At 39.8% G+C, this 13,908-nt stretch overlaps 1 protein-coding gene across 2 annotated transcripts in view; it reads left to right on the top strand.

Annotated features, from left to right (window-relative positions):
• LOC117815275 (alpha-1,6-mannosylglycoprotein 6-beta-N-acetylglucosaminyltransferase B) overlaps positions 1-13,908 on the top strand; it is a 154,792-nt gene that overhangs the window by 70,723 nt on the left and 70,161 nt on the right. For both annotated transcript variants that reach the window (XM_034686897.1, XM_034686896.1), the window contains exons 4-6: positions 7,942-8,051; positions 11,354-11,430; positions 13,112-13,291. In XM_034686897.1, coding sequence (XP_034542788.1) covers positions 7,942-8,051; positions 11,354-11,430; positions 13,112-13,291 — 367 coding nt within the window. The remainder of the gene's footprint in view (positions 1-7,941; positions 8,052-11,353; positions 11,431-13,111; positions 13,292-13,908) is intronic.

Genomic DNA, 13,908 nt, shown 5'->3' with positions numbered 1-13,908 from the left:
CAGTTTTTCCTCTACTCGCCCACTATGTGTTTTTTTTTCTTTTTCTTGCCCTTCTTCGATCTCATTATGAAATCCTCTCCTCTTCTTTTCTGCCTTTTATCCTTTTTTCACTACTCTTCATATGACGTTCTCCTATTCTCCATCTCTGTGGGCTCATCCCTAGGGACACATACCAGACATTGGAGGTGAGATTAGAAGGTCAAGTCTTGACGAAAGCCAACTTGCTCGGTTACAGTGAAGCCCCCACAGAGGGAGCTTTACAGTATCGAGGGTTACCCAGCTCACAAGGCCGTGGTTCTGTTCCTCACACTAAATGCATTGCAGCCTTAAAGTTTATGTACCCTGGCAACTATAATCCTCTACAGTTGGGAACTTTGCTGGAGTGCTACGTGCAAAAATGTTAATCTTCTCATATACTTTTATAGCTTTATGCAATGCAGGCTCTCATTATAAGACAATATAAGACAATCACTTTCTCTAATGCATACATTTTATGTGCCTCAACTGCACCTGATGGGGAATGTAAAATAATAATTAGTTCTGTCGATATGCTTTTATTGAAATAACAGTGTTGAGATTGTTTTCATGCTGAGTGTGTTTAGAAAGGTTGCTCTACCCTGTGGAGATTTAATTTTATAGGGGAAATAATTGTTGGCTATAGCTCTAAATAACCATAATGAAAACAAATTAAAGTCTTATTGTTTGAAATTATCTCATATGGAGCCAGTCTTAAACTTATTCTCAAGTATTCCCCCCTGGAAGTTGATCAGGGTCATGTTAGTGTGATCAGTCTCACCTGGGACTTCCACCAGATCCCTTTCTGGTCTGTCTCCGATCTGCTGCGGTCCTGCTCCGTGCTCTCTCATCTGTCAACGCCCACTGGTTGCATTTTCAGAACGCAGCACGGAGCAAGAACACCGGAAGGCTGGAGCCATGTGCCTGAGGTTTCCCTTCGGAAATTACAGCATTAATGCATATCTCCCCTCATCCTTGTTGTCTTTATCATCCTCTGAAAGCCTCTGACATGATGACTCCAAGCCTGGCTTCACTCATCATGACGGTTAGTTGTCGTAGTTCAGTGAAATACGACCTGGCAATGACACAGAGGGGCCTGATCTACTAAAGGTTTGCATGTCTAAAAACCTGTGCAAACATATCAGCGCGCAAAGCTAATGTACTAACCGGATGCACCAAGGACTGCTTCTGACAAATGTGTAAAATAGCACACGCAACACATTTAACGTGTTTGCTGTCATGAATATGCAGAAAACATGGAGATTATCAGAACATGCAAAATACTGGGAGGAGGAATTGCAAATGTAATCATTTAGCAAACGCAATGTGATTTATCAAACCTGAAACCCATTGCGGCCTGTGTTCTTGCCAAGGCCATTGTCAGCCCAGACCTAGCACTGACCAGGGGTCTCATTTATAAATGAGTGCATAGAATCCCTACTAAAAGAGTACGTACTCGAATGGCGTTCGGCAAAAATAATTCTGATTTATAAAACCGTTCGCACGCAAACTTTAGGCAATGTTCCATTTATAAATCACAAACCACCTGGAGATATGCGCATGTAGTTCAGCCTCGTATTCCGCCCTTTTCACGACCACATTCAACCATATACGGTCAATGCAAAGAGCTTTATGAATGAAAATGCATACAAATGAGCCGGAAGATCAAAGGTTCTCATTGTGAATCACGACAACAACAGAGAGGAGGATGGAAAAAATAAAGTTTATGACACAAACCATGGTCCTCGTGAATGAAGCGATGGTAAGAGAGCACTTATTGTTTGTTTCTTACAGCAGGAGTGCCACAAAAGAATTGCAAATAAAAATATAAATATCAGGTGACTGCACGTCGCTGCAGCATTCATGTATCCGTCACCAGTGCCAGAGCATCCATCATTCATCATTACACTGCAGTGTTACACTGCAGTGTTTCATGTTTACAGGACACACACTTTTATTTCACATTACAGAGAGCTCACGGCCTTCAGAGATTTCCTCTCTGATATTATCTGACAGAAGTTTGATCCGTGCATATAAGTTTTAATGTGCTGGTTTCATTACGGGCAGCTTGGCCTGCACTTTGACTGATTATGATGATATGTAAGATAATAACTGTGAGAACCGGGCATGGCTTTACTCACACTTTTCTCATTAACACAGTAAACACATGCAGGTGAGGAAGATGTGATCAGTGTGTGGGGCAGCTGGGGCCGTGTCTCTGCGCTCCCCGTGCGTTGTACAGCAGTCTTTATTAAAAGTATAACTACACTCAGTGACTCTGCACAGCGTTAGAAACATTGAAAACATGACTTGAAAACATGATCACTTTGCTCCAACGGTGCTGTGACGGTGAGACAAAGCTGATGAAATATTTGATGAACTTTAAGACAAGCTTTTATCTTGTAATGACAGCTTATTGGAAACAACTCACCACAGACACACATTCAAATAGAATATGTAGACTTTAGTGATGATGGTGCCGCGGGTCTGTTAATGTTGTTATTCAATGAATGAAATGTGTAAAAGGCATCAAATTTTAATCGGATTTCAGTTCTCCCTCTCACCAACTGCGTCGCCAGTTTTCCCCTGCCTCTAAAATGTGCGTACGCCTGGGTCAGAGTTTGCTTATCTGTAGTCACATTTTCACGTCAAGTTTGTTTTTATAAATCACAAACTTGGCGTGATATCTGGCGTACGCCAATTTCAGGCCCCGTTTTGCGTGTAAGCAACGTTTATAAATAAGACCCCAGCTGCCTTGTGTGCGCATCGATGGTCCGAGTGTTACGGTGGAGGGTGTGCGCCACATTGGACACAGCTCTCATCTCCTGTGAAATGGCCTGTAACACATCCGTTTGATTTCTTTGTTGCTGCAGCAACTCCCGATCAATGTCATCATAACAATCTGGATGCCTGCAGGGCTCTGCTGAGGTGTTTTCTGGTCTGAGCTGATTTGAGGAGTGCGGCGGGGATTGTCAGACATCTGATGAAGATTCTTCATTTAAGAAAAAAAATATTTATTTTTTTAAGGTCATGACAAACAACTTCCAAAAACACTTTTCAAATAATGAAATCACTTTTTTTCCATCCCCCAAATCCCGTTTCTTCTGGCAACGCTTTTCCAACTCCATGGCTTCAAACTTCATTTTTTGTTTACAGCCACTCTGCTCTCCCAAACACGCAAAATCCTCATTTCAGTGCGGTCCGCACCACTTTTGCACCTGTTATCAATTGTGCACAAAATCATAGTAGATCACCCGCAACACGCCCAGAAATAGCACGTGCAATTGTTTTGTTGCAATTTAGCACTCGTTATTTGGGATCTTAGTAGATCTGGTGTCAGAGTGTTTTATTCTGAAAATGAACAGGATGATTTCATTTGTTTTGGTGCCTGACTTCCTGTCCCACTCAATCTTCTCTGTTGAGATTCATGCCTCGTGCTCCAGCATCAGGCAAAAATAGAAGTCTTGCGTTTCTGAACTGGAGAGTTCTGGTGTGCCGGATCAGAGACGCAGCTGGAACACAATGGAGCGGATCCAGTGGGAGTTAACACATTTACTAGAATAGAAACATATCAACTCCTGTGCAGTGACGGATCGGAGATGGACTGGACACAGATCCAGTAGAATTTGGCCATCATGCTTTGTTCATAGGTTGTGCTTTTGGATAATTTCATTGCTATCTGATTTCACTAATGGAGATTTACTCTGGTTTAGACTGTTGTGGTGAAGTGGCAACTACTTAAGTCAAAACTCTGGATTCATTGCTATATCTACTTTCGAATCTTTATCCACTGTCACAGGCTTGCACTGATGAGCACAAGCCATCAAAATGAATATCCCTCACAGATCAGCTCCTCATTAGATACCCGATGGGAAGCTTACAAATCTAGAAGGTGTAACTGCTGGTCCATTTGAAATGGGTCAGTCGTAGAAATTTTGGCAGTTGTGCTTCGTGAACGATTCTCTGCAGAATTCTTCCAGGAAAGTCCATCATGGGAGCAGGCGGTAAAGCAAAACATGCTGGAGGGATTAAGAATCTCATTTGGTGAAAGGACCCCTTGGGATATCCCAAGACGAGCTAGGACATCTGGGCTACCCAGCTTAGCTTAATAGGCAGCCCAGACCTGAATAAGAAGTGATTGATGGAGATTAAGGATGTTCCTGGCAACCAATTTCTCTATACCCATAATTAGACTGTTTGACTAGTCTTAAAGTAAGAACACATTCCAAATCAATCACAGTTTGTGTAAGAATGCTGAACATTGTCCAAAACCCCATTGTGCATAGCCTACGTAATGGCTGTTTGAAACCATTATCTCATTATTTTCACTGAAATGGAAAGCACTTGGCTCCGCTGCTGTTGCTAACATTGCTGGACAGGATCCCATACGAAAATGTCCGCCTGCCGCTATAGCATGCAAACTGAAATTATTATTTAGCCACATTGTTTTGATGCAAACGGAAACTACTGGTTTTAACTCAACTTACAGTCCATTGTGTCAACTAGTAGAAACAAAATGTGTCTGAACTATTTTCTGCGGATTGATTTGACATGACGGGTGATCAGTTTGCTTCTGGCATTGCTCATGTTAGTGAAAGTTAACAACCATCATCAAAAGGATTTAGACCAATCAGAATCAAGCAGCTTACACAACTGGTAGATCATAGATAAAGCTGGGTAGTTATGGTGCCGACTTTGTGATGTTTACTTGCTCAGCCACATTGCACATATCCCCAGTAGAGTAATGACAACGGAACTGAGAGGTTTATCTTACTTAAGTTTTGTGAAGTTACTCATGATATACATATTTATATTCTTAAAAGACAAAGCTAGTTACACAATTGAAAATAAAGTAACATTTTACAACAAAAACACTAGAAAAAGCTTAGACCAATAGCATAGGATTACTACATTTTTATTATACATTATTCCATTGGCAGCCCTTAGATAACTGAGTCAAATCATGTGCACTTTCTAGAAAATGTAATAAAAAGGAAATATATTTACCTTAATGTAAGGTACAACAGCTAGGCACACATCACAATAAATGTGTGTCGATGTCAAATGTTTTATTTAATGTTTCTTTTTTATCTCGAGAAAGCTGTTTCCCTGATATACTGTATACCATATATACATACCAGAGAATAATGGCGTCTTGGTTGTAGTAACATATAAACCAAGATGCTGACACGTCTGCGATTCTTAGAGGGTGACACTTACAAAACTGTTAATGGTACATTGGGAATTCCTATGACTTTTATGGCTGCCGCCTTTTATTTTTAGTTCACGTTTATGCAGCTGTCAGCGTTTTGTTAGCTTGGCAGCCTTTATACCTAGACATGCATTCACACACACGCATTCACACACACACACACACACACACACACACACACACACACACACACACACACACACACACACACCACACACACACACACACACACTCAATAACTCTGATATCATCTCTCATGATGTGTTATTATGCTAAATTTAAGCCCCTGGTTTTAATGAGGGTTAATACCATCTGCTGATTAGACAATACAGGAAGACAGGAAGGTACAAACACACATACACACACACACACACACACACACACACACACACACACACACACACACACAAGGAAATTGAGTCATTTTAATGGACATAATGGGCACAGCAGTTTGAGCATGTGTGGTTATGCAGCCTTGGCTGTGCCTGATGTCAAATCATGCAGTCAGATGCTTTGAAAATATGCAAAAATACAATGGGCACATGGAAGCAAACTCAAAATCACACACATTTTTCCCCACACTTCTTATTATGAGAATGGGAAGTCTTCTCACCCTGTAGAGGAAGTAGTATTAACAGCACTGGTCTTTTTCTATTTCACGCTCCAACCAAGTGTCTAACAATTTGCATCTCCCAGCAACACTTCTACATCTGTTGAGATGTAAATAGGGAGGGAGAGGAAGCAGAGAACGACAGGCGAGGGAGAGGAGTTGGAGAAAATGTTGAGGCAGAAAAAAAAAAAAGAATAACAATGAGATACACCAAAAAGACAGAAATAACTGAGGAGGAGAAGGACTAGCCCATTGGGGGAGTGCAGTAGATAAGGACTGAGGAGTTGGTGATAAGATATTTGATAATCTTATCGTCAATCCTTTTGTTCTTTATTTCTTTATTTAATATGCAGAAGTTTCTTGTGCATTGTCTGGATTAGTGTGTGATAAAATGTTCTTTTAAAAAGAGTGGTTACCACTGTCTTTCTGAGTCCCTTTTATGTTTGCAACAAACATTGATTTATCTCATGCATTAACCTGCTAATAATGAGTCCAAAAGGAATCTTTTGAATAACCTCTTTTAACAAACCAGCTGTTCTTTTTTTTTTTTTATAGATATGTTTATTGATTTTTCTTTTCCTTTCAAAAACAAACAACAAACATCACAGGGACAACTCCCTTAAAACAAACAAACATGACAAACAAAATATAAAACAAAACAAAACAAAACACTTGGTCCACAAATCCAGCACACAATTGACATTTGAGAGGAGACCCGGGTAAGACATCATCCTACAAACATATACATATATAGTCCTACACAAACCTCCTTGCAAGAACAGAAGAAACGTTCACTCCGATATAAGACATAAAGGGCTCCCAAGTATTATGAAATACATCGTCTTTAGAATGCAACACACACACGTTAGGTAGTCAAGAGAGACATATTCAAGGATTAACATATGCCACTGTGTTTTATTAGGGACTTTGTCTGTTATCCAGTTCAAGAGTATGCACTTCCTTGCACAAAATGTTAAATATTATAAATGTTTTTTTAATATTTTTTAGTAATATTTCGATTTCGTGTTCCAAGGAGCATACATAATGGGTCATTTTCTAGATTGGGGCTAAGATATTATTAATTTCTTGACCTATGAGGTGCCAGAATCTTTGTATTTTCCAGCAAGACCACAGACAGCGAGTTAAAGTAGCTACTTCTGTTTTACACTTCAGGCAGAGCGGGGAACGAGCAGCATTAAATTTATGATGAAGTGAAGGGGACACATGAGCCCTGTGTAGTATCTTACTCTATTGCACACACTCAAAGTTCTCGCGCTTTGCCAGACATCATCCCATTGGTTGTCTGTAATATCCACACTAAGTTCTCTCTCCCACGTCCGTCTCAAGTGAGTTGTACCTCCAGCACCACACTCTCTCAGTACATTATAGAAAGACTTTATCGAGCTGCCGTGATAAGAAAAGCTGTTTCTCTGCACATGAAAAACTCTGATTAGAAAGAAGTGTAGTGTCCCTTTTAGTGAAGTCCCTAACCTGTAAATAACGGAAGAAATCCTTTTCTGTATTTTATATTTTTGAAACAATTGATTATAGGACATTAACGAGGGCCCGTCAAAAAAATCAACAAGACTAGAAAGCCCTCTAGACGCCCATCTTCGAAAACCATCATCATTTACTCCCGGCAGAAAGTCCAGGTTATCACATATTGGAGTGAAGATGGAAGTGATCTGTGATCTGTCCTCCAGCCTTCGTATAGAGTGCCATGCTTTAATTGTACAGATTGTAATTGGGTTGTTACAAGCCAGTTTCAAGGATTACATTTTTTTCAGAAACAGTAGGTTCAAAAAAAAAACAAAAAACAGCTGTTCAAAACCCAGGACCGATCATTTACTTACAAAGAAAAAGCAAAAAAAACCAAACAGATAATTTAGAAAATGTTAAATTATTAAATGTTCAATTATTTTTTCTTTAAATTTCGAAAAAAAAAATGTCTAAGTCATTTTCTTTTGATCATTTTATCAATAATCATTGAAGTTGTTAGACACTTTGTTTTCAGGTTATGTGAACATTGTGAATGCATCTCTTATTTCCTCTCGCTTTTATCTCCTACTCATTCTATACTTGTGTGTTTGTTGTCTGTCTGCAGGTTTCAACCAGCTGGCCTGGTGGAGAGGATCCAAGCTATAGCGCAGAATGTCTCCAACATGGCCATCAGGGTGGAGCAGATACTGCAGAGCAGTATGGTGCAAGGCAGGGGTAAGGCATCATGTGTAAAATTCCTTCAACCTCTTAATTTAATTTGAAGAATTAACCCAAGTGTATTAGCTTATCCTCCTGAAGTGCTTCTTGCACTTTGAGATACAGCTTTACGGTCCACAGCAGTAGGTCAACACAGTATTAAAACGTCCAGTAGAGTGATGATGAACCAAACCAAACATAATCAACCACTGTTTTTTTTGTTTTACAATTATGTGTCTTCTCTGTCTCTAAATAAGAGATATGACCAGTAACCAACTTAAGTCTCATAACTGCACTTCCTGTGGTCCTCAGCAGAACACCAGAGCATGAACTAACCCAGATGAAAGTTTGTCAGGGAAGCGAAACCATAGACAGACAGTTAAAGATCCCTTCCTCTGTTGCAAGCTTCTTTTGTATTATTCAACTGGAAGCACAGCTGGGATCATGCACAGCTGTCAGCTTGTGTTGGAGCAAAACCTCAGTTGCTTTTAAGAGAACAGAAGAGAACACAAAACAGATCTACAGACACACACATGCTGAGTAAGAACGAGAGGCACATACATTACCAGACTTTAGAAAAACACTTAAATATGATATCTAGCTTATTTCTACTGACATGATCACCTCTGACACCTCGCAGAATTTCAAAGGTGTTCGGTTCACATTTTTTTTACATAAGACTACCGGCAAAGCTGTACTGAAAATGTGTGTGACTGCAGCAGTAAGTTAAAAATAGGTTATCAAGGGGCACCGGCTGGCTTAGCAGTTTAAGCTGGTTCTCATGTACTGAGGCCATACTCCCCAGTGGTCGCTGGTTCGACTCCTGGCCACGACACCCTGCTTCATATCATTCCCCACTTTCTTTTCCACATATTTTTTGTCTCCCTATCCATGACAGCACCTCAATGAAGCTATGCCGTCAATTATAATCTGATATTGGTGTCCCAGAGTGCCTTGTCTCATTGCGGTATGCAATTGTGGATACATTGTGGCACCACATGTAACCATACAGCAGGATTTCATCTTACAGATACACTTACTTTCGCTCCGCCTGCTCTATCATTGTGCGGTGATCTCATCACCACTCACCACTGTTATCCTCTTCTATCCTTTTTTCCAAACCCACCTTGTCTAACATGAGTCTGGTTCTGCCTCTTAAAAGGAAGTTTTTCCTCGCCGCTGTATCTTGCTAAATACTGTGAAGTGCAATGCTCATGGTTGAATAAGGTGGGTCTTTGGTGTTGGGTTTTTGTTAAGAATTTAATATATGGTCACTCAGTATAGTATGGTCTAGACCTGCTATGTTTGCAAGCATTCTTAGGGTAACATTTGTTGTGATTTGGCGCAATAGAAATAAAGATTGATTGATTGCGATTGACTGTTAGGCCTCTTTTACTACCTTTGATCTGCAGGAAGATCTCATCCCACCATCATGCCTCTGTAACAGATGTTATCATATTGAATTTGTGGCATTATAGGGGTGTGAATTCCTGCCTTAAACTTGAAAACACCATCCCACACTGTCATTAATCTGAAGTTTAGGAATTTGTGGACTGAAGATTTTCAAGCTTTAAATCAAGTTAAACCAGGTGAGTTACAGTCAGACAGCAGATACATTTTAATATCGTTTAGTAAGAAATATAAACGTTATTAAGCCTCAGAAGTACTTCTGTAAATGTAGTACACTGGTTGTTTCTTTATGCTTTACTGCTTCTATCCAACCTTATATTTGCTGTTGTCTTTCTCATGCACATTTTTAATCAAAACCTAAACATTACTAAGCTTGAGACAAACACAAACACACACACACACACACACACACACACACACACTCAGTATGTATCTACCATTATGATAATTTTTTCCTCCTTATTCCCCTGTCTCACTTTTTCTCTTGAGGGTAATTGCCCAACTCTTTACAAGAGAATAAATGAGCGTTACATCTCCTTTTGTTTTCCCCCACTGCATCTGCAGGGGCGACAGCGCACGCCAAAATGAAAACACTGCTGCTTTCTCTAATCACAGATGAATTGAAACACTGCTGGCAGACTTTATTATCATACGGCTCAGTGGCAGTTTATTTATCTCGTGGTCAGGCATGTGCGAGAGGGAGCGACAGGAGAAAGAGAGAGACGTGATTAGAATTTCCACCCCTCCTCAAGCGTTGACAAGGCTTTTATGTTTTTTCTGGCAGGGACAGGAGTCAAGTTTTTATCTAGTTAGTTAACCACATTTACAATTGTTGCGTCTGTGGTTGCCATTGTAATCATATTTGTAGGCAGTGTGTGTCTTTGTGTGTGTGCATTTCCAGTCCACAGAGAGAAGCCCCAGGGAAGACTTATGTGGAGAAATGTCTCTTTTTCATTAGGCAAATGGAAACAGACGGAACCTAGAGAAACAATTTTGTAGGTCCAGAGAGAGAGAGAGACGGAGAGAATGCAAAGATGGAGTTTGAAAGGCAGAAAACAATGAGAAATTAATGCTACATTGGTCCTCTTCTGGGACAATACCATCCCAGTTTTCTCACTCTCTACTGTCACTCTGCACCCTTCTCCTTCTCCCTTGCATCAGCAGCAGAGACACAGTTAACTAAGTCAGTGGAGCAATTAATGCAGTGAGTGTAGCCTAAGTGAGCAGGCGTACTTGCTAGCATAACCCTGCGATGGTTGGCAGCAGTGGCCGACAGGCTGCACGGCTTTGTCAGGGCCTGCTGAATAGTGTTCGCTGCAATAGAGCATGAATGAAGTGATGTCGCAAAGAGGAAACCACTGGGATTTAGGGGCACAGACACGCATGGTAAACTACTGGAAATTATGACATGAACGATGATAGAGAAAGTGAATATTAACACAAAATGTCCACAAATCAGCAGAGAAGAGTTGTAAATGTGTTTAAAAATGCAACCTGACAACACTGAGGGGTTAACATGTGTGTATACCTGCTGTTATTTGTCAATATTATTTGATTTTGTGAATAAAAACCAAACTTTAATGTGATTGCTCCAACATATGTTGCTAAATGTTCTGATAGATCGTCTTTTATTGGTCGATTGATGTTATCTCCTCTGTATTTTTATTTAAAAGCCAACTGACACAAGTGAGTACAGCCAATGGTATTATAAACTAATGAGTTGGGGACTCTGGGCAAAGCGAATGCAGGCAGCTTGTATTTCACTCACATGAGGCCATGATTTGCCATTTAGCTAGTTTGTGTTAAATTTGGAGTGGGTCATGGTGTGCCACCAGCCCTCTCCAAGATTACAATAAATCTATTCATGCTTTATTGCTTTGTTTAAAATCGTATTCACTGTGTTTCTGCAGCAGTGAGAGATGGGACGTCAGGCCAATGTGAGGTGCCAAGAGACCCCCGCTTTCCAGAGTGTCCTGGGAAAGTAGACGTAAGTGTCAATCATTATGAACCATCATCATATTAACACCATTATTGCAGACCAGTCCACAGTTGTTGCGTGATTGGAGAATCATGACCAAAATAAAGATCATGTTTTCCTTTTTCCTTGCCTGTGAATTTTTTATAAACATTCATTATTCATGGTGGATTTCTGTATTATAAACATTTATTGAGGTGCAGTAGAAAATCATATCTGCATGTCCCTGAGATTTTGAAACACACTGATCCAAAATAATTTATACTTTCTTTTGACCTGAGAGCCGCACTATGAAGAAAGACTAATGAGTGACTGAGGTATGATGAGTCCGATACCTTAGTTTCAGTTTTAAAAAGGTGGTTCTTTTTAACCTGACTAAATTTCCATTGCATCTTATCTTAACGGATGCTGAAAATATGAGAGACCCCAAACATGATGTCAGATAATGACATATTAAACAGTTAAGTTCTTATAGTGTGTGGAGTTCAACAGATTCCATTCACGAACAACAACAGTCCTGACTCTCAAAACTGGTAATCTCACTAAATCTTTTGCTGTCAGTGTGACTTTGGAGTAAACAAACATGGCTGGGGATGTGATAGCTCAAGGTTGTGAGCAGATCTATCTGGCAGATCCATTGCAGTGGCATTTTTGTTTAACTACTCTCCTTGTCACTTTGATTTTGGTATTTTTTACAGGTTATGTTGTGTAAACACTCAAGTTGTTGCCACAATCACGGTGTTGACACGTTTATTGAGCCTCCTTCCCTTGTCAACTTTCTTCCTCATTCGCTATCATTTCTTTCCACATGGCAATACAAAGAGAGTCTGCTTGACTGTCCGCTATGATCCCCCAACACAACAGGATTTCTGATCGTAAATATCGAACATTAATATTTATGACTTCAAATCAGGGCAACCCCAATTGTCTTACAAACAGTTTTGGGGAGTAAGACAAAATGCTCCTACTAATCACTAACATACCTCACACCATAGGAAAACCTGACAAGATAACCTTAAGCGCCATCAAATGATTGGAGCTTTGCTAACTTTTATTGGAGGGGGAATCTGGTCAATTATCTTGTAGTGTGTACCCCGTTCAATAGAACAGAGTAAGGTCTAGTTAAGTATGAAGTAGAAAAATGTTTGCATTAGGTGTAAAGTTATAAAGCAACAACATCCAGTTGTCACAGTGGAATAAACTGAAGGCACTAAGAGAACGATAAAGGGTAAGATGAATGCTTTAAATTACATTTACATAATTTGCAATTTCTGGCAATATCACTGCCTATCTTATTACCAACAAGTGGTGATTTTTCTGATATATTTTTCTCCATTGTTTGAAGTTACCTCTCATAAACATCTGCTCCATTACATTAAGTATACAGTACTAGATTGCTATATTTTGAGTACAATTATGCTTGTAGACGTTTCTTTTTGGGGGGAAAACACACATGGCCTCATGAAGAAGACTTGGTGATAATCAAGATCATGCCATGTGTGATCTCTGACTGGAGTTTTAGGCAATTTTGAGGCCATCAAAAGGTCTCCTGATTATGTCAAACTTGATTCACAGTGCACCCTTCTGTTGTTGTCTTCCAACAGTTATCCATTGTTGCTTTCCATTGTTATGATGTGATTGGTCACTCAATGTAAACCATCCTTCATTAATATTCCCTCTTTATACCATCTAGTGGATGCGTGCCCGATGGACATCAGACCCCTGCTATGCCTTCTACGGTGTTGATGGTTCGGATTGTTCCTTCCTCATCTACCTGAGTGAGGTGGAATGGTTCTGCCCCCCGCTGACCTGGAGGAACCAAAGCAGCCCCCCCAACCAGCATACACAGCAGACAAAGGCCCCGAAGAGACAGGTGAGGGAAGAAGTAACAATACTGCACAGTGAAAAATTAATCCAGCATTTGTGCACATACGTGTATACATAAACATTATTTTCAGATGTAAAGTTTGAACATGTTTAATTTAGCATGTCAATTAATTTAATTTTTACATTCTAATAAATAAATATACATACTGTATATTCACTCCTGTTTGTGAGTACCATACAAACAGATCAGCCTGAGTCTTAGTCAAAGAATACAATAGAAAGTAGAAACAATAGAAACATACAAAGAAACTGAGATTGATTTGTTCATATCAACCTAGGCAGGTGCAAAAATAAACCTTTCAAATATGTGCTTCTGAAGTTTTCTTGGAATCTTAAGCAATTTTCATGAGCATCTGCCCCCAAAGTTTTAAAAGTTGCTTGTTCTCTCATGTACCCTCACAGCACGAGGTCTTCCCTTTTGAAAAACATGCTCACTGTACTCTTACAGTACACTTATCCCTGATTGTAATTACAAAAATAAACATACATTTCTTGTGAGAATAGATAGCTTTTTTATTGATTCACAGTAGCATTTTTGACAAATAAGCAAAACCTTGCAGAAGACTGGTTGTATTATATGAATGTCACCACCGCCCTGCCTGT

This window comes from Notolabrus celidotus, chromosome 7 (genome assembly GCF_009762535.1).
Source record: "Notolabrus celidotus isolate fNotCel1 chromosome 7, fNotCel1.pri, whole genome shotgun sequence".
Lineage (NCBI taxonomy): Eukaryota > Metazoa > Chordata > Actinopteri > Labriformes > Labridae > Notolabrus > Notolabrus celidotus.
The sequence above is the reverse complement of the archived record's forward strand: the minus strand, read 5'-3'. Positions and strand labels throughout refer to the sequence as shown.